Source organism: Doryrhamphus excisus, linkage group LG3 (assembly GCF_037039965.1).
Source record: "Doryrhamphus excisus strain RoL-2023G ecotype Guam linkage group LG3, RoL_Dexc_Guam_v1.1, whole genome shotgun sequence".
NCBI lineage: Eukaryota > Metazoa > Chordata > Actinopteri > Syngnathiformes > Syngnathidae > Doryrhamphus > Doryrhamphus excisus.
This window is the reverse complement of record NC_136359.1, coordinates 12,917,462-12,937,960: the sequence shown is the minus strand read 5'-3', so window position 1 is coordinate 12,937,960 and position 20,499 is coordinate 12,917,462. Positions and strand designations below refer to the sequence as shown.

The following is a 20,499-nucleotide window of genomic DNA, read 5'->3' as shown; positions in this document are numbered from 1 at the left end:
AACTATTCTGCTAAACCTTTGAGTGGGAAAAAAACGTCTTAGCAACTTATCAGCTGCAGCGGGTTTCCTTTGGGTCAACGAAAGGTCCTGCAGCCCTGAAAGCTCAGTGTTTTGTTACCCCCACCACAGAGGTTATGTTTTCATTGATAAAAAAAAAATCACAAGACTCCACAGGGTCCAATGTGCAGATCAGATAGATAAAGTGTAGATTTTTATTGTTATTAGTTTAAAGTAGGGGTTCTGTTTATTTATTTTATTGCAACAATAAACACATCAATGCAATTTAGTTCTTAAATGAAATTAATATGACTTAAATTCTACCATACTTTGTCTATGAATATGTACTGTTTACAAATGAGTATTGCTCATCCTTGGAATGTCATTCTAGTTGGTTAATGTCTTTGTCTAATGTCTTATGTGTGCCGCAGACTGTCTAAATCAGGGGTCTCAAACGCAATTTACCTGGGGGCCACCGGAGCTAGGTTCTGGGTGAAGCCGGGCCGCATCAGGTTTTCAAAAAAAAACAAAAAAAAAACGCATTTATTAAAAACTGGAAAAAAAATCAATAAAAAAAAAAACTATCATCAATGCTTTTGCTTCTGCTATACGCTACACTTTTTCAGTACTTTGGTTCCGGTTTTCCACACCAAAATATCTGATAAAACATTCCACTGTTCTCAAATATCTTAATTTTTATTTTTCTATACACAAAATGAGATAAAAAAATAAATAAAGAAATTAAGAATAAAGACAATAAATCAATCAATCAGTAATAAATAAGTGAAATAATAATAAAACAGCAAATAAGAAAAACGTAAGAAACCACATACAGTTGGTAGAGAAATTATTTTTTTCAGATTCAAATGTACAGTATTAACAGTTATTTAACCTTTAACATGAACATTAATGAAACTTAATAATTTTACCCAATTAGAAAGTTAGCATCGTACTCAGTTCCATCTGGGAGCAGCATCATAACTTTAACAACATGTTTGATGAGATGCTTTATCTTAACGTGTATTTTCCATTTTATTCCAAATCATTTCCTGCATTTATTTGTACCCAGCGTCATAAGCCTTTAGCTTCATTGCTAATCCAAAGCAAAACAAGGTGGGGTAACAGGGTAGGGTAACAGTATGGACGGGGCAAAATCATGTTAATTGTGTCCGGTGTGCACACAGCTTTAAGCTGTCATTTCAACATTAAACTTTGGTATCAACGTGGGGGCCTCAAACTAGCGTCTCGCCGGCCGCATTTGGCCCACGGGCCGCGAGTTTGAGACCCCTGGTCTAAATAACCCGATACGGTATGCTCCATGACTTCACACGTCGGTTTCCAGTCGGATGTTTTGGTGGTTGTACTATGCGTAGTGTCTGGAGAGGAGCGACTGGCAGATCTGACACACAGACTGGAAGCCGTGGTGGCGGCTCACCATTCACATGGCAGCCAGGCTTAAAGCTATAACACCGCTTTAACTGTCTATTTCACGGGAAACTATATTAGGAATATCATGCTGCAGGGCTGCAAGATTAGAAAACAAAATAAAAAATGAGAATAAGTGTTATTGTTCCATGTTCCTACAGTAGGGTAAAGTGCAGATAGAAAAAACAAACACAACTAAAGGGAATTTCACTTCTATTCTCAGTAAAGTGCATTCCTGACCTACACAAACGGACAGATCGGCGGCTCTGTACATTGGCACACATCCAGCCACAGTCTGTTTAGACAAAGATTCTCTCTCTTCTGCTTGGAATCTGTTTACTTGTAAGAGAACAGCAGCTGATCTGATAAAAGACCTGTGCACGGAAAGACACTGCAGAGACAATGTGGCTTTTGGATAACAAAAAAACGTCAGAACAGCTGGTTCTCATATCAGAGTTGGGCAGTGATGATCACAGCCCGCGTTCACTCATTTTGGTATATTTTGAGTTGCGTGTGACCAGATATCAAATTACACCCACTTCTGGCTGCATGATGTCAAACCATTCTTGCTTTAGACTGAGGCCATTAGCCGTGATTACTCAACTCAGCGATACAATAGATAACAATAACAATAATATTGTTAAATATATAGTTGCTGGTAACCATTTTACAAAAAGCTTACAGAACAATGGAAATGCAAGTGGACAGGTTGGTGGTGAGCTGCTTTCCTGCCTAATTACAATCATGACTCAAAGTCTAAATCTGACTCAAATTCTTCCTACAGTCTATTATGGCTTTCCAGCCACCCATATGGAGAAGAACATTAGAATAACTCTCTCAGACAACCTGTTGAGCCGTGTGTTTATACACTCATACCATAAACTGCCTTTACAAAAGATATTAGCATTATCTAAAAGATTATTTTTTGTGTGTAAGCTAAAGCAGGCATGCTCAACTGGAGGGGTCGCGACACAGACCTGTTTTCAGTTGGTCACAGGTCTTTGTTAGAGACAGCCATGACAGCCGCGAACGAATCATGTCTTTTGAACAATTCCTTTAAATGAACGATGACAACCAAATCGCAGCTGCGAGTCGCTCATTTGCGAGCTGTTCTTACCCACACATCTCAATAAATTAGAATAAAAGCTCAGAAAGTTCTAGAATTGAGCGTGAACCAGTGGTTTACTATACTGAACTTTTTGACAATTTTTCACATTTTCAGAGAATACTGAGTTTACTTGGCTGTCATCAAACTTGAATACTACATTCTTTCAAATATTCACTCTGCGTGTAGTGATGACCAATTAGGGTCGCTGCTTGTCCTTAAGGGGTGTCTTTTAGGAGTGAGTCCCGCAGCCAAACCAGTTGAGAACCACTGACACTAACACTTGTAATCCTGAACCGCTGCACTCAAAAGGATACACATTTGTCAAAACACAAACCCCTACTGTGTTGCATGTGCTCTTATTGTTCTGATGAACACACCACAGTAGCCTTGTTCATGCCCGGTCGGATTGACTTGAAATTTCTCACACAGGTCAATGCGCTCCACAAAACTTTAACTTAAGCAGAATTACCATAATATTTGCTACATATCTTTCAGGGACCGATAAGCATTGGATTGGACCGATAAGAGTGGATGAAAAACGAGCTGCATGGTGCACAAGTGGTTAGCGCGCAGGCCTCACAGCTAGGAGACCCAATTTCAATTCCACCCATGGCTATCTCTGTGTGGAGTTTGCATGTTCTCCGGGTACTCCGGTTTCCTCCCATATTCCAAAAACATGCTAGGTTAATTGGTGACTCCAAATTGTCCATAGGTATGAATGTGAGTGTGAATGGTTGTTTGTCTATATGTGCCCTGTGATTGGCTGACGACCAGTCCAGGGTGCACCCCGCTTCTCGCCCGAAGACACCTGGGATAGGCTCCTTCGTGAGGAAAAAGCGGTAGAAAATGAATGAATGAATGAATATTACTACCTGCATGACAGGCTTAAATATAAAAAACACATCTTTATAGCCTTTGTATTTGATCTTATTACACTGATTGTACCTAATGTATTTTTACTGTTGGTACGTCCCCATAATGACCCTTACGCAATTCCCCGTTATTTCCACAGGATAGGTGAGAGTGTTAAAATCACCTTACAAATGAGCTTATAGTCGAAGCCTCTGCATCATGTTACTTACCAAAGACTCTTCAAATGCCTGATAGGGAATAATGAGGTAGAAGCACAACTTTTACGAGAGACTTCATGTAGCGTGTAGACATTTTACTGATACAGCAGAGCCACTGTTGCTGGGACTGATGCTGCTTTACGAGGCATGCCCCCACGAAAGCAGCAGGAAATCAAGCGAGGAGATTTAATTTGAACAAGCTGTGGGAAGTGGCTTGCACATCCCAAATGCTTAATATATAGCTACAAAAACTTGGCTTTCCCTCAAAAGGGAAATTTTACTACAGCAGTTTGTAATCTCCTTAATGTGGGTAGAATATGGAAATGTTTGACTACATCCTGAGTGCTAGGATAGCCGATTTTGCTGGCTTTTGTTACAAATTTCAAGCAATTATTGCTTCTATTTTAAAGCCTTTTTTGTGTGTTGGGTATCACTGTCTTGTGTTGTGTTAAATTATGAACGGCTGCGTCCAATCTGAAGATACTGCCACGTAACACTAGGAGGACAGTGATGCAACATAAACATGGTGTGCAAGAAAGGAAAAGATGATGGGTTAAAGGGTTGCAGACAGCTCAGCCCGACTTGACTCAAAGACTAGTTTTAATGTGAGGTGGAACAGAGTGCAACATGGTTTGGCTCGTACCTGGAGAATGTATTCCTGGCGTAGTGCATGATACTGTCAAAATCGTAGACTTCTCCCAAAGAATCCACTTCTCCTGGCTCCATTTTCAAAAAGTTGTACTCCTGTCCTGTGAAAAGAGCAAAAGGAGAAAGTTCGGTTAAGCTCTATAAGTGTTTGAATGCACACTCACTAATTATTATTACAGGGAAATTAGCAATTAGATCTAATATACAGTAAAAGTTACTGTAACTTTGATTGGCTGGTGTTTTTCTTGCAATTGTGGTCAAATAAAGCGTGGTGCCACCTTATTTACTTGCATGTGAAGGGTCAAATAAATAGAGTCTGACCTCACTGCAATAATGTCTACCTGGTTGAATGTTGTCTCTGATAATGCTGACATGTTCATCTCGATCAGGCCGCGTGTGTTCGTGCCAGAACCCAATCACATGACCCAACTCGTGCACTACGATTCCAAACTTGTCACAGTTCTTGCCAATAGATATAGCTTGGGGGCCTCCTCCACGCCGGCCCACATAAGAACAGCACCTGTAAATTCAGAAGGCACACACACAGAAAGAATAGGATCATCATGTCTGGACTTAAATTAATGGTGAAAATTAAATATATTTTTTTGAAAAGGAGGCTTTTCGGATGAACACACACACGTGCCTTATGTCAATAACCACTCCTCTGTTTTATAAGGGACTAACATGAGGAACATGCCCAGATAGAGAGGAGACATTCATTCATTTGTTGGTCTACCACTGCAGATGTTGATGGTGCAGCTCTCCCTCCCTGCCTGACATTAAAGGTTCATTGAGGGTGTATGGATGTGGGCACACACTTCGTGGCCCCGCAAGCCAGACGGCCGCTCTCTAATTACCACAGGCTTCAGCCAGTCTCTCCTGAGACACGCCTTGAACTTTGCAAAGGACAGAGGGGGGCCTGCTCAATATGCCGCAGAGTCAGGCATTCCCGCTGGCAACCGCTGCCGCCTGCGTGGATAATGCCATCCCTGTTGCTCCCGCAGGGTCGGTTACCAAGCTAAAAATGGCTAGCAACAGTTGGCTGGGAAAAGTTCAGTTTAATGAACGGTGTTCACTTTTTGTGCTCAATGATATATACTACTGATCAAAATCTCACGACCAGTTTGCAAGACTTTACAGGAGGTTTTAAGTACAACTTCAAACTGCAAAAAGAAGAAATGGGAGTCGGACCCAAAAATATTTGAAAAAAAAACATTAAGATGTAACAAATTTCATGAATTGATCAGGGGACCATAGTTCCGTCAATTACCACTTATCCTCACTAGAGTTGCGGGGGTATGCTGGAACCTATCCCAGCGGACTTTGTAAACCTTACCATCCATACCATGTTCTCCTTTGGGTTTAGATCAGGGGAACACACAATATGGTCAAAAAGAGTTGCTGTTCACTCTTGTTATTCCTCTGAAAGAATTTGTCAGGTGGTCGTTGGGAACTGCAGCGTTGACCTGTTTAAAAAGTCAGTAATTACCACACAAACAAAGGCCTCCATTTTGACGTCCCTACACAACCTGAACCTTAATTGTTCCATTAAAAGGAAAAAGCACCCCAGATCATGATGGGTAGCCCTCCACTGTGTCGTGTAGAAAACATCTCTGTCGGGATCTCCTTGTCGTGCTAGTAACATTGGAAGCCAGAATCAGAGAATCAGAGAATAAAACCTTCTTCCACCTTTCAACGTCCAATGTGTGGAAATTTTGTGGCCTTCAAGGAGACGATGCCTTTGAAGATGCTTTTGTTCTTAAAACCCTTCTATCGCAGATGCCATGTGATGCTTATTGGAATGCACTCGGCACCAGTAACAACCTTCAATTGGGGCCATTCCATTTCATTCTGTGCCGGATCCTGCGACTGAGGGCCAGTGACGTTTTTTGGGTCTATCATGTTTTGGGTCTTACTGCGTCCAACCTCAGCAGCAATGGCCGCGGTCAAAGAGAGAAAGCTTTTTTGCCTTTGACATTAGGAGATCATGATAGTGTGAATTCCTGACAGAATATACAATTTTTTTGTCTTATAAAGCCTGTGGTCTTAAACTGTATATCAGCTGATGACCCGCCCATTTCACTTCAATGGCGGTTTGTAATACATATACTCAAAAAAGTTTTTGTCTCTCTCCCATTTCTTATTTTTTGTATTTGGAAGCTCTACTTAGAACTTCCTTAGGATCTAACAGTGAAAAATGTAAATTCTTGTAAATGTGTTGAGTCAGGAGTCAAAATGTGTGTGTGATATTTGAGTGATTCACATTCATTACATTTTTTAGCACTTATCCGATTCAGGATCACGGGTAAGCTGGAGTCTATCCTAGTTGACTTTGGGTAAAAAGTGGAGTACACCCTGGACTGGTCACCAGCCAATCACAGGACACATAAAAATCACTCCAACATTATCGTACGAGTCTCCAGTCAACGTAAGAGGTATGTGTTTGGACAGTAGGATGAAACAGGAGGACCTGGAGGAAACCCACGTTCAACATTCAAACGGTCCAACCCAACATTGCTGAAACATAGCAGACATTTTTATCTTAAACGCATAAAAGCCGGACACTGGATGTTGTGTTCAAAATAGTGATAAATTGAAAGCCCGGTCTCTTAGCAACTACTACTCCCTCTGAGTATCTGTTTAAATGCTGAGTGGACAATGTGAACATCAATAAAATAGGGTAAACAGGGCTTGGGCAAAGGGTGCGGAAGTCTCGCTGCTGCGTGCAGTGGTGTGCAACATGCATGACACAAGAGCTCAGTGACTGATGCACTGCGATGAAGAGATACAGGAAACATTCCTGGCCACTGAATGGGCCGTCTCTGTCGGACTGCCCTCACACACAGACTGTGAACAGACAAACAATGGTGAAAAGGCTGCCGAGCAGGGAGCAAGGAAAAGCACATAGGCGTTAAATCATTAGCTGTAGCTAAAGACGGCTCAGCAGAGGCTGAGTAGAGCTTTTGCAGAGCCAAGAACCCCACTGACTCACCCACATGGTCGGTAGGTGAAGACAATGTAGCTCTCCTCCTGTGTCCTCTCAATAAAGGTCACACAGGTGTGCTTCTCCCAGTGCCGCATGGCTTGGCGGAATATAGCTCGCTGGCTGCCTGAATAGGACCAAACACAGGGTGAGATCACGCAAGTGGGGACACACACATCGAGGGGGGAAAAAAAAGTAAAACGTAGCATACATGGTCATTAAGTCATAAAAATGACATATTTACTTGCTGAGCTAACGTCTCCTCATCTGGTTTAATCATAGAAAACATACCTACATCCTCTTTGGTGTTCATTCATTTACTCGCTATGGTAAAGTGACTTCGATCTTAACCTTACAAACAGGATTGTTACATATACAGCAATACCTTCCATCAAGATTCCTATTCATGAGATTCATACATTTGCACACTTACCACTAAAATTACCGCTGATGACATATGGAATAACACCTTCAGGCCAAACACGCTCCGGTCTAGAGGTGGCGGCTCGTTTTCTACGCCGGGAGCCTTGTCTGTTTTGGCTATTTTGATTGGTTGACCCTGAAAATGAAAGAGGAAACTACAGAATTAATTCCACACAGGAAGGTAAGACTGCAATACAGTTTGATATACAGTCATGGGAAAAAATGATTACACCATCCTGGGGCGATAAATAAATCACACAATAAATTCAAATGAACTCGATCATTTTGCTGACCTTAACACATTGCCATGTGCATGTGTGTCTGTTTTCCTCGTCTCCCACCTCCAAACAGGCAGGAAGGGAGTTCACTGTGTATTTGTTTCAGCAATATTGTGCATTATATGTGTAGTATATATGTATTTTTCTTAAAAGTAATGGTAATCAAAATATGAATAAATCTGAACAAACTTTGACGAGCTACTTGAACATATTTTCTGCTAAATTGCTGTGAGAACATTCATTATTTCATAATGATGTCGGTATGCTGCAACATTGAAAAGTTAGCACGAAAACAATCCTGGTCATCCAATTTCATCGATTGCTAAAGTGGGCAATCCACAGTTGCCATGACAATGACAAAAGACTCAATTCTCCTTTTTATAAGTCAGTATGCCATCAATACAATTTTAAAGCTGTTACTTCAAGACAAAGTGTCTCATTTATTGAGCCTCCATTAAGGGCCAGAAACTAGAAAATTGAAGAATAATGGGCACCTTCATTTTATTAAACCTGCTAAAAACTGAATTAAGCATTTACTAAATATATTAAAGAAAAAAACATGCCAGCTTTGTGTCAGAGGTGACAAAGCAAATAGCTTGTAATTGTTGTGATTATTTTAGAATATGCCATGGGTTAATAAAATACTACCTGTGGTGCACAAATGACTCAGATTTTTAAAGCTATCTTAATAAGAGTCATGAGTCTTCTTGACTCAGGTACCATGCTTCTGAAACAAATCCAAAGAATAAATCAAGTCTCATCCTGTGGTTCATGGTAAAGGTATTCTTAAACCTGCATCAGCACTTTTTTTCAACTCACATATCCCCCCCCAGTAAAAAAAAAAATTGCAGGTCACAGCATGAGTGTGCAAGTTGGATCATGCACAACTGTACTTTATAGAAATGTGAAACTCACAGCTGTTACCCAAGTCGTGTTTTTCAATTTAGGAACACCTTTTACACGACAAAAACCAGCAATTAGTACCGCACATGGTTGTTCGGTTGTAATGACGAGGTGTAAGAATGTAATTTTTGTGAGAAAACGCCTGCAAACTTTCACTGACATTTTATTTAGCAGCCGTACCAAATCACCTGTGCAAATGATTATTTTTTTTAATCAAGAGTAGCAACAAAAGTCGTTGTGAACTGTAGATTCTGTGTGTGGGTGTACCTGTATTTGTTTGATTAACAGTCTGGACTGTTCTGGTGGCTAAATCTATTATTCTATCCACTTTAAATGATCGTAGGTCCTCCTCATCCAGAGCTATGTCTCCCAGAAAGGCAACTGTAACAGACAAAACAGAAATGGCACAGGTCAGATGACTGTAAAGTAGAACTCCACATTGTGAAACTTGGTTTAGAAGCACCACTCGCCTGAGGCTTTTCCTGCTGTTCAGACTGAGTGGGCTGCATGGATGGCTTGTCAACATACAAAAATACAAAAAACTTCACTCATTCCTTACTTACTGTGACACAGAAATAGAAACGTGAATGTTAGCAGGAAGGCTGTCTTGTCTGGGCTCCAAATTATAGGATAGAAACGTAAGCAACATATTACACTTGGACGGGGGGTGCAGCTATGTGATATGAAAATAAAAAGTACAAACTCAGAAACCTGCCTAGTCCACACAATTAATGGAGGCAAGTTCAGACTAGATTTACCAAATGACTGCACACAGTGTGCTTGGATAGTTAATGAGAGCCATCAAATATGATATGACACATTGACACTGCCTCCATGGAGTAATATGGGGCACCTTGAACATGTATTAGCTCTTTAATGAGGCCAAGGAGAGGGGAAAAATAACCAAACAGTCCCACTTTACGAGGAATGTGCTTTATGGGATTCCTTACTAAATGCCCCATTTCTATGCAGGAAAGGCTCAGGGTTCTCTCCGCAGAGACAAGGCGCTCGCTTTAACAAGCTTTTAACACCAGCACGTTTCCAGAATTTATGGCCCGATTTGTATGCAGGCATCAGTGGGGGGAGTGGGAGCTGTTGGAGGTGGCGGGGGTGTTCGGGTTTAAGCCGAGGGGGTGAGAAGGCAAAGTAGCTGCTGTGAAATCCATGTAGGATGGGAGATGTATGGGAGATGGCACGGTGCTTCTACCTGCATCACTGTTGGGAATAGGGCGGCCAGATGTGGAGCATAAAGAAAATGATAGCCTTCTGCGTGTGCATTTACAGCCAAGACTAGAAAACCATGAAACTGAAAACTTAATGGGGGATTTATGGACGTGACATCAGCCAGTCCACCTGACCTTTAGTGTTTTACTTACCACCACCATCTTTGTTACAACATGTTGCCCTGTTAAGGATTGTTTCTTAAACTAATTTTCAGGCTTGAAAATTATTTACCAAAGTTGTGTTCAGCTTTCTTCCATTAGAATCCACTGTTGCTTTAAATACAGGTTTACCTTTTCGTCCTATTCAGTTTCTTCACTGTAATCAACCAACCAAGAGACAGCAGAATAGGGCTAATGAACCACGATAGTTCAGGTCACATATTTAGGCATTTGGAATACAATAAAATAGTTACTCAACCATACTACTTGATGGAAACAAGGCTAAAAAGAACCTTCATTGATTTGACCTTCAAGCTGAGCTTGCCCGGCTACTTTGTATCTATTCAGAATTAATTGGGTTCTCCTTAGCTGCAGAACTGCTGAACAAATTGGCAGATAACTGTGACCTACGGGATGTTGTGAACGCGGCAGCAATGGTGCCCTGAGGGGAAATCCTATATGGTTTCACGGCTTAGCGGGGACGACAATAATCAAGAGTCAAGAGTAAATACAAGGCAGTCATCTGCCCTGCAGTCGTATAGGGTACATGTGGCTGAATGACAGTGTTTGGGATGAGGGGCTAATGACAGCAATAAGCAAAGGTGTAGAGGTTGATGACAAGACAGGGCAGGCTTAAATTCCAAAGGTCATTATGGAGCCTCTCATTGGAGCTCAGGCTAAATAAATACAAATTTAAAATCAGCACTCTTGTGTATGCATATTGACAGTGATTGCCGATGACAACATTGACAAGGAGAAGCTACCAGATGACAGACGGACATGTTTGTCTTTACATTTTTATTAGATTCTGAGAACGGAGTGTTAAAAAGAACAAGTTGTACGATGAGCTATCCAATCCAAGTGTTTAAAAGTGCAAATAAAACCAAAACAAAGAAATTTATTACTGAATGAGGATAAACCAGAATTTGAGGACAGGCCCTGTGACATGTAGGGTCAGTTTGCGTCATTTTAGAATGCTGTATTCCACCCCCAAAAATACAAAATCAAAACAGGCACAGGGCAGGCGCCCAAGCCGATGAGGTTCACATCGGGCTGTGCACTCTGCCCATGGCCAAGTACCAATCATCCGCCACAGCGGCGAAGACAGGCTCCCTAATCCGTCGTGTCATTGTTCCCAGACAACAGCGGAGATAGAAGTGAGCAAATCAACGACCAGGCAGCATTAGAACTCATTTCCCCCAGGCACAGCAGTCGTCCTGGAGACGCTGTTGCAGGTTTATAGCAAGACTCGCAGGGATTGCGAATTAATCCCCTTGTCTCCTCGCTTTAATTATCTACAGACACACGATTTTAGGAATCACAACTGTGGTCTGGGATTGAGGACAAGCTATGCAGAAAGGTGATAAACCCATATACTAGATACAAAGCCCTGTAATGATGATAAGTATAAATACAGATGAAGTGTCATGTGTTACACTGCAGATTATAGCCCTGCACAGATGGCTTCCCAAACATTCTCATTACCTAAATGACAGCAGCTGTAATTATAATACTAATATCAATACAGATTGGTAGTGTGCTTGAGGGTTATTTGGTCCTGCTATGGTTCACACATCCCCATCGAGATAAAGAAAACAACATTCATGTATTCATGCCATTTAAGTCAAACTACATTCATGTTTTCTGGTTATTTTTTTCTTCCAGTTAATCTAGACCGCCATAATCCGTCCCCCCTCCAGCTCTCAACATATCTAGTCAGATTATACATGAGATCTCAATCAAATTAATCCCATTGATTCATGTAATGCCCTAGTCTCGACCTCTGCAGTGTCAAAGACACCAGGATTCCCATTAAATCCCCTTCTTTGAATACCAGACCGTGACATCTGCCACCAAAACCTGCACAAACATCAATACTCTGCTTATACAGACATCAGCACCAGTCTATATTTAGAAGGACTGTTAAAACTCCTCGGTGCTCTTCACTTGCAGTCTTTCTGCATGCAAGACTGACTGATGAAGGATGAGAAAGCCAGGCCAATATGTAAGCCAGGAATGCATCACAATACCCTGGCACCGCCTTTCACAGCCTGTGTTTGGTAACAAACGCTGCATTTGAATCCCAATGGAAGCCAGCTGTGTATTGCGTTAAGGTGATTACCATTTGATGACAGTGTAAGTATCACTTTTCAGGGTCCGTTCTGTAGCAGGCCTGTCCGATAATTCCTGGCAAGTGGTGTCAATGTTGCCATACGCTGTACAGTACATTTAAGGATACAAAAAAAAACAACACAATCCTTTCCTGGTCGACCTATGCTTTGTTTGGATTTCAAACAATATTTCTGGCAGGAAATAGTGGAATTTTATATCATCCAATCTCGAATTTTGGCAGTTCTTAAACCCCACAAGCTAAACTGACTTGAAAATTCTCACATAGCTCTTAGTACTTAACAAAAGTACTTAACAAAACACCGCCTGTAACTTAAAGGAAAACTGCCCTTTTTTTGGAATTTTGCCCATGTGAAATTTACTTATTTCCCTTTTCTGTGCATTCTAATAAGGGAAAAAGTTGGTTGAGGTAGCTAACAATGCACGTCATTGGGATTTATCGATTTTGCTGCTACAGAAAAAAACACAACAGTGTTCCATTTACATAACTGGCTTGTATATTAACAAAGCTACAACAATATTGTTATTTAAGCAGATAACACAAAAAAAACATATTTAGTATCTGGCGTAGTAACACAACGCCTCGCTGGCCACTAGTCTCAGCATCATTCACAGGCGAAACAGATGGAAGAGTTTCAACAAGATGCTCGTTTGCTGTCAGCATTTTTTACCTGAGGACTGGAGCACAGGTCTTGTGCTGGAAGACACAGCCATCCCAATGAGAGCGGACATTGGAAGTGTCTTCGTTGTTTCTACACTACTTTTGTTGACTGAAGTAGAGTAGGCTCCTGGGCTTAATCTATGTGCCTAGGAACGATGTTTCAGTAATGTTTTAAATCATCTTAATACACCAAGATACTGCAAGTATTACATGTTATCGTGAATTTACTTGCATGATCACAGCATTTTTTTTTAGAGGGCTTTGTCGTAAACCGTTTTCTCTCATTATAATGCACAGAAAAGGGATATAAATATATTCATATTTCACATAAAGATTTGGATGATGGATGAAGTTTAAAAATAATTCCTTTAAAATTAGGGGTGGCCAAACTTTTTCCACCAAGGGCTGCATACAGAATAATTAAAGGATGTAGGATTCATTCATTCATTCATTTTCTATCGCTTATCCTCATGAAGGTTGCATGGGGGTGCTGGAGCCTATCCCAGCTATCTTCAGGCGAGAGGCGGGGCACACCCTGGACTGGTCGCCAGCCAATCACAGGGCACATATAGACAAACAACCATTCACACTCACATTCATACCTATGGATAATTTGGAGTCGCCAATTAACCTAGCATGTTTTTGGAATGTGGGAGGAAACCGGAGTCCCCAGAGAAAACCCACGCATGCACGGGGAGAACATGCAAGGATGTAGGATACTTGGATAAATATATATATAAATCAAAAAAAATGTTACATATATCATATTAATATCAACATGCCAACCTTTTCTTTACATTGAGCGTTTTTGCGCTATTTTTCCCTACAGGCCAGTAAAAAAAACACATTTTCAGGCTGCACTTTCGCCGAATCTCCATGAACTTTGGTACACACTGGTACACACACCCTTAGGGGACAGACAAGCGCATTTTGTCAAATTTGGCTGAAGAACATGGTCGCCAACAAGCAAAACATCTTTGCAGAGGCATGTGCAGGACAACTAATTTCCCCGAAGTCACTTACCGTTTGTCTAATGATTATACAACTTGGAGTATATTACTTGAAGCTTATTACCCATAGGGGGCACCACAAATGTCATCCAAGGACATACGAAAACCTGTTTTTTTCAGCTCAACAGCTGTGATTGTCTCAGCAACACCTCACCTTGACATTTTCTAACAAGGCAATTTGAGCACAAGTGGTGGTAGAAGGAAGCTTATCTGCTTGTTTGAAGACACACGGTATAATTAGACAACAAGCTCTGGCTGAAGTCTCATCTGCCACAGTCGGAGATTGGAGCAATTATCTTGGTAAAAACGTACAGTCTCAGCCGCCACAGCTGCGATGAAGGCTGTCACCGAGCTGCAGCCTCAATCTTAATGACTAAAAAAAAAAAATGAGAGCGGACGAAGCTGCAAAAGGGCAAGCAGAAAGCAGCTATGTTCCTTTCAACATTTCACACTACATCAATCCCATTAGCAGATTGGATTCCGCGGCTCATCCCCACGCCTGATTAACGCCACACCTCAAGAGTCTGACCGACTCCCTCTAATGACTTATCTGGTTATGTGGGTGTTCTTGATAACATAATACAACCTTTGACCAACACAGACTGCGGGGATTTTCTATTGTGAATAGTTTTAGACTATTTCCTATGGTGCAAATACATGACAATTATCTTCTATTTATTGTGGCCATAAGGCTACCAAATCCAACAAAGCAGCCCCAGTGACTTATGAGAAAGAAATCAACAGTAAATAAGAAATGAGTGTTAAGCTTCTCATTAAAGTAGGCTCATTAAGTATCTAAAACAACCCCCTCCCATCACACCCATCCATCAATCCAAAGCATTGCTTTTGCGTAGGCTCCGCACTTGGTACTAATGTGATGCAAGATTAGTTATTACTTAGCTCTGACGACAAACATATTGTTCCAACTAATGCACCGAGATCGTGCCAATAGATCGGCTCCCTAATCACATGAACCCTGCTGGGAGAGAAATGGCAGGGGTCCTGTCATGTAAAAAAAACACCCAGTGTGGGCTCGCCTCTATAGGGACTGCATTCCATGATAAAAGAAAAGCATCTGCTTAACTGCTGCTTAAAGGCCCAATTGTGAAGTTCAGCAGATAGCCCCATCACATTTCCACAGCACGACCCAAGGAAGGAGCTGTATTGTCATCCGTTTGGAAAGCTGCCCTTTTTCCACACAAAATAGACGGAGAGGTGTTTTTCCTCCCTTACCGTGACATCTTTACTCGTTGTCTTTTTCATAAATAAGTAAGAGATTTTTTTTTAGGCAGCTTGATAAAAACAAAGAAAAAAGCTCAATGTGGATTTTTAGGAGATGAGATGTGACATGAGGCTCCCAAGTATTTCTTGTTCATACACTGTTATGATGGCAATATGAAAAGCAACAGTATATGGTCCAAAAATAATAATCTAGTTGAATATAAAAATATATAATCTTGGGCGCGATTTCAAAATAAATTGCACCAAGTCCTGAATTTGACTGTGAATATGGTAACATGTTGAGTATATGACTTTATTACAGGCTCTTTAAACCTCTTAAAAACCGCAATAGGGCGGCACGGCGGTGGTGTGGTTAGCGCGCAGACCTCACAGCTAGGAGACCAGGGTTCAATTCCACCCTCGGCCATCTCTGTGTGGAGTTTGCATGTTCTCCCCGTGCCTGTGTGGGTTTTCTCCGGGTACTCCGGTTTACTCCCACATTCCAAAAACATGCTAGGTTAATTGGCGACTCCAAATTGTCCATAGGTATGAATGTGAGTGTGAATGGTTGTTTGTCTATATGTGCCCTGTGATTGGCTGGCGACCAGTCCAGGGTGTACCCCGCCTCTCGCCCGAAGACAGCTGGGATAGGCTCCAGCACCCCTGCGACCCTTGTGAGAAAAAAGCGGTAGAAAATGAATGAATGAAAACCGCAATAACAGCAGTACATAGAGTACTGCATAAGAATGGATAGATGTTTTATGTTCTGTGAGGAGGGGAGGCTCACTTTCCCATTCTTTCAAACCCTTTAATTTAGAAGGACCCTTAATATACTCAAGGTTGTATGCACATTGAAATGGCCACTTTGTCAGTCTTGGTCTGCAATACCACTTTGTTCCTCCACGTGTGATAGAGAGTCCCTGCTGCTGGATCACCTGGTGAACCTGTAGACCATGTTGAATGGGGAGGCTGTCTGGAGTGTAGTATATATATGAAGAACTATCTACAGTAAAAATATTTTGATACTTGTTTATGTCTTACAGTGCGAGAGGTCTCTTAAGATGTGACAGTGCAAGACGTACAATAGATACACATGACCTTAACAAGCATTTATAGTTATTGAGAGGAAGTTTTTAAGAGGAAAAAAAAACATGGTGGACACTGAGTACGATTCAGAACAGCTGATTTTTTTAAACACCCCAAAGGGGAAAATGCAGCTGTCGTATATGAAAAAGACCAAACCAGGTCGAGTGCTGACCGCAAGAGGAATGACATAAGTCACTGTTTGTCTGGCTTGCACCTTCCAGCCCTGCTTTCCTTTGGCACAAGGTGAATGACCTACAGTCAGCTACAGCTAGTCTGAGAGGAGGAGGTTGAGGAGAGTGAAGGGGGCTTGGAGAGGTGAGAAAACCAAATTTTATTTAAAAAAAGAAGAGAAGCGCTTCAGGTTGCCCTCTCTCGCCAAGACGGCACAGGAAGTAAATATATTTGTCAAAATCAACTCAAACACACCAGTACATTAAGTGGCAGTTAACAGAAATTGGTGAAAAAAAACGGATTAACTGATAAAAACAATGAGGGTCTATGAACACATGAACACCACACCACTATAGGACTATTTCCCTACAGCATAGTCACGTTATGTACCAACGTCTTCATTCAAATATCACCTGAACACCAGGAAAAAGTAGTTAAAAGCTGACAGCGTCATCCAGGAGGACAAGTATCTGGTCTTTCTTGCCATCACTAACTATAGAGCAGCTAAATACAATAACCTGCACATAAAGCTTTCCAGATCTTCCGGATTCTGCGCCTCTTTGTGCAGCGTTTCCATAGATTTCCTGCATCCAACGCAAAAACGGTCTGTTTAATTTATTCCACCCACAGCCCGTCTCCAGGCACGCCTACTGCCCTGTGATTGGTCACACTTACAAGCACTCCAGATGACTTCTGGATATGTAGATATGTGCTTACTGAGTACTGGCGGTATGCAGCCCATATAAGGACGTCTGGATTGCATTGATGTCACAAAACTCTCGGAACCGAACGTTTAAAGCCCTCCCAAACTTCTTTCAGGACTCACAAACCTCATTATCTGAAACTCTGCCGACGTTTAACACGAGAATACAACCTTCTAACAATATTCATAGGCCAGAAAAGTGTATAACGCAAAATGATAAAAGAAAGGATAAAGATGTATAAGAGTTAATAGTTTTTACTGTAATATAAATGAATAAATAGAGAACTAAGTGAAACAAAGCAACACAAAGGAAAAAAAATCCTTGGTTGTTGTTGGCTAAACATATACAGTATACACACACACACAATATATACATGTCAAAGCAGTCACTGTTGTCATGATTACCGAGCAGAGCAGGGCTGCTTTTCATCTATTTTTCATTTTGAGAAAATGAGTGGCGCTAATCTCCGTCTCATCTTGAATGTTTTCCTGGTATCCTGCCAAGTCTGACTTCCTAGTACCCGTGTGACATCCTAAAGAGATGGCATTACTTCAGAGTGACGCCACCATTTGTATACCAATGAATGCATATGTGCATCATGGCATGTTTCATCGGATTTATATTTCATTCATTCATTTTCTACCGCTTTTTCCTCTTGAGGGTCGCGGGGGTGCTGGAGCCTATCCCAGTTGTCTTTGGGCGAGAGGCGGGGTACACCCTGGAGTGGTTGCCAGCCAATCACAGGGCACATATAGACAAACAACCATTCACACTCACATTCATACCTATGGACAATTTGGAGTCACCAATTAACCTAGCATGTTTTTGGAATGTGGGAGGAAACCGGAGTACCCGGAGAAAACCCACGCATGCACAGGGAGAACATGCAAACTCCACACTGAGATGGCCGAGGGTGGAGGATTTATATTTGAAAAACATAAATCCAAAAGTAGGCAAAAAAAAAGTCACATAGTGTAGAAAACACAACAGGATTTTTCCGCTTGAGTCGTAGAAACCATGCAAGAAAAAGGGAAGCAGTGTGTCATGTGATGAGTAGTGCCGGTAGATGTTAAGTATTAAGATAAATGTTAAGTATTAAGAAGACAAACAGGTGGGTGTTGGGAAAGGTCATGAGTATGTGACCATCACCCTGCCTCTAGTCTCCAGATGTGTCCACATGAAGCAACCAGACGTCATCTCGATTACGAATTATGATAACATCCTCCCAATAGAGCCGTGCCCTGACATGACACAAACACAGCATCAGTGACCCCCGGAACAGGACATCATGTCCAGTAAGTCGATATATATAAACAACATGTGCACAGTCACACATGACAACATTAAACACTGAAGCATTAACAGGAAGTAGCCTCTTCGCTGGCTGTGGACATCTACAAGCCAATCTTGGTTATGTTTATGCAAAGCTACCATACACTCATTTTTATGCTGAAGCTTTAAGTAATGTTTTCTACCCAGCTGCCACACCAGGAATGGTCACATGCATAATAAGTAAGGATGCTAGAGGTCATTTTGTAACATGAATACTTTCAGCAGATGGAAAAAAAACAATCCCCTTAAGGGATTTGGCAAGACATGGAGTTCATCTGCAGGAAAATGATTAAATGATAAGTCAGATGTGCCAAATAATGTGAAGGTATTTATACATCATCCACAGCAGACATTTTTAAATGAAGTTTTCCCATCAGTAGAGTCTATGGAGCTGTATGGTCACATTTAGAGGAATACATGCTGGCCAAAAATGAACTTTCCAACAAACAGAAACTTTTTGTGTGTTTGTGTGTGTGTATGTGAGAAGCTTGGCCTTTCCTCCTTTAAAAGTCCACAAAGTCTGCCACTTAATGCCAAACAAATGCACACAATATCCCTTGGAGCCTGGAGCACTGACATCTTCCTCTCCAAACAAACACAGTCGTGGCATGTTTGCACGTACAATGAGACACATTTCAGTAAACACACACACACACACACACAAAAGGAGATTCAAAATCTCAATTTACCAGCTTTGCAGGGATCTTTATAGTCGAGCACATCTGATGTGGCAGTGGGCTCCACGAAGTAGCCCGGATCGATCGCCTCCAAATCGATGGCCAATATCACGCCGAGGAAGGGTAGGAGAAGCAAACATCTCGCCGTGAGATCCATGATTGCGGTGGGGGGAGACGGCCAAATGCGAGGGATAAAGGTAAAGGAAGAGAGGGGACACAGATAGAGAGAGAGGCAAGGAGAGAGAGAGAGAAATGGGAGGTTTTTGGGGAAACGAGATCCATCCGGAGGGCGGGTTTAAATCCAACCTCTCTCCGGTGTCTTCTTGGCTCTGGAGGGGGGAGTGATTTCTGTCCTCCAGCTGGAGCTCCAGGCTACTGCCGAGAACTGCTGGAGAAACTTTGATGATATGGCAGCTAGCTCCATGGGGGCGGTGAAAAGACCTCCTTTTTCCTGGGTGCATTTTTATTGCTCTCTAATGAGAGAATATTTATGTGTTAATGTTGTCCATCTATTGATTCTAACACCAACATTAAATTGACTTCACTCATAACAGCTAGCTTAAATGCAAGTGCTTTTAGCTCTTTGCTAAGCTAAAGTAGCGAACGTTTTTAAACTACAAGAACAAAAGTAAATTTAAGGACAAAATGTGATTAAGTTTGTAAAAAAAAAATCTGACCCTTATGTTTCTTCTTCAAGCAAAAAAACATACAAGACTTGACCGTTGCAATACACAGAACGCGGCCGAGCACATTAAATAATATTTGGCGCCACTTGTCGGTCATAAAGAACATTGCAAGCTGAGGTCAGATTGTCAAAGCATGGCACTGATCCTTGTCACTAACATATGCGACCCTTAGAAAATATTACCACTCCTATTTTCTGGTTCATATTTTTGTTAGTTTTTTCCGCTCAACCCGAATTTGCTTTCTCACCAAAGGAACGAAAAAATATATTTTGCCTTTGAGCATATCTGGAATTTAGCTTTAAATGTTTTTTTCTTTATTTTTCTCAAGCTGCTATGGCTCCCATGATGTTTTCTGGTGAGAAAATTTTCAAGGCCTGTATATTACATTCATGACAACAAATATTATTGCTTGCACTATTCATGATCAATTATAGATATATTTATAGTATGATAGTTTCAGGATTTTGTTTTTTTAAACTTACTTACCTGATGTTTAACAGTATAAGTGGTGTTTGCATAAGATAGGGCTTGTGTCGACAGTTTTCCTCATCCAACCATTATCTGTACAGCCTGTACCGGACTGGTTGACAGCCAATCGCATTTG

General features: G+C 41.4%; 1 protein-coding gene across 1 annotated transcript in view; it reads right to left on the bottom strand.

Moving 5' to 3' along the window:
- The window catches only part of bmp1a (bone morphogenetic protein 1a), a 32,035-nt gene extending 12,444 nt beyond the window's left edge, over window positions 1-19,591 (bottom strand). Inside the window, exons 1-6 of the mRNA XM_058070107.2 lie at window positions 19,222-19,591; window positions 9,103-9,216; window positions 7,665-7,790; window positions 7,241-7,358; window positions 4,590-4,768; window positions 4,244-4,349 (exon numbers count right to left, since the gene is read on the bottom strand). Of these exons, the coding sequence (XP_057926090.2) occupies window positions 4,244-4,349; window positions 4,590-4,768; window positions 7,241-7,358; window positions 7,665-7,790; window positions 9,103-9,216; window positions 19,222-19,366 (788 nt within the window). The 5' untranslated portion in view covers window positions 19,367-19,591. The remainder of the gene's footprint in view (window positions 1-4,243; window positions 4,350-4,589; window positions 4,769-7,240; window positions 7,359-7,664; window positions 7,791-9,102; window positions 9,217-19,221) is intronic.
- Between the last annotated feature and the right edge of the window lie 908 nt (window positions 19,592-20,499).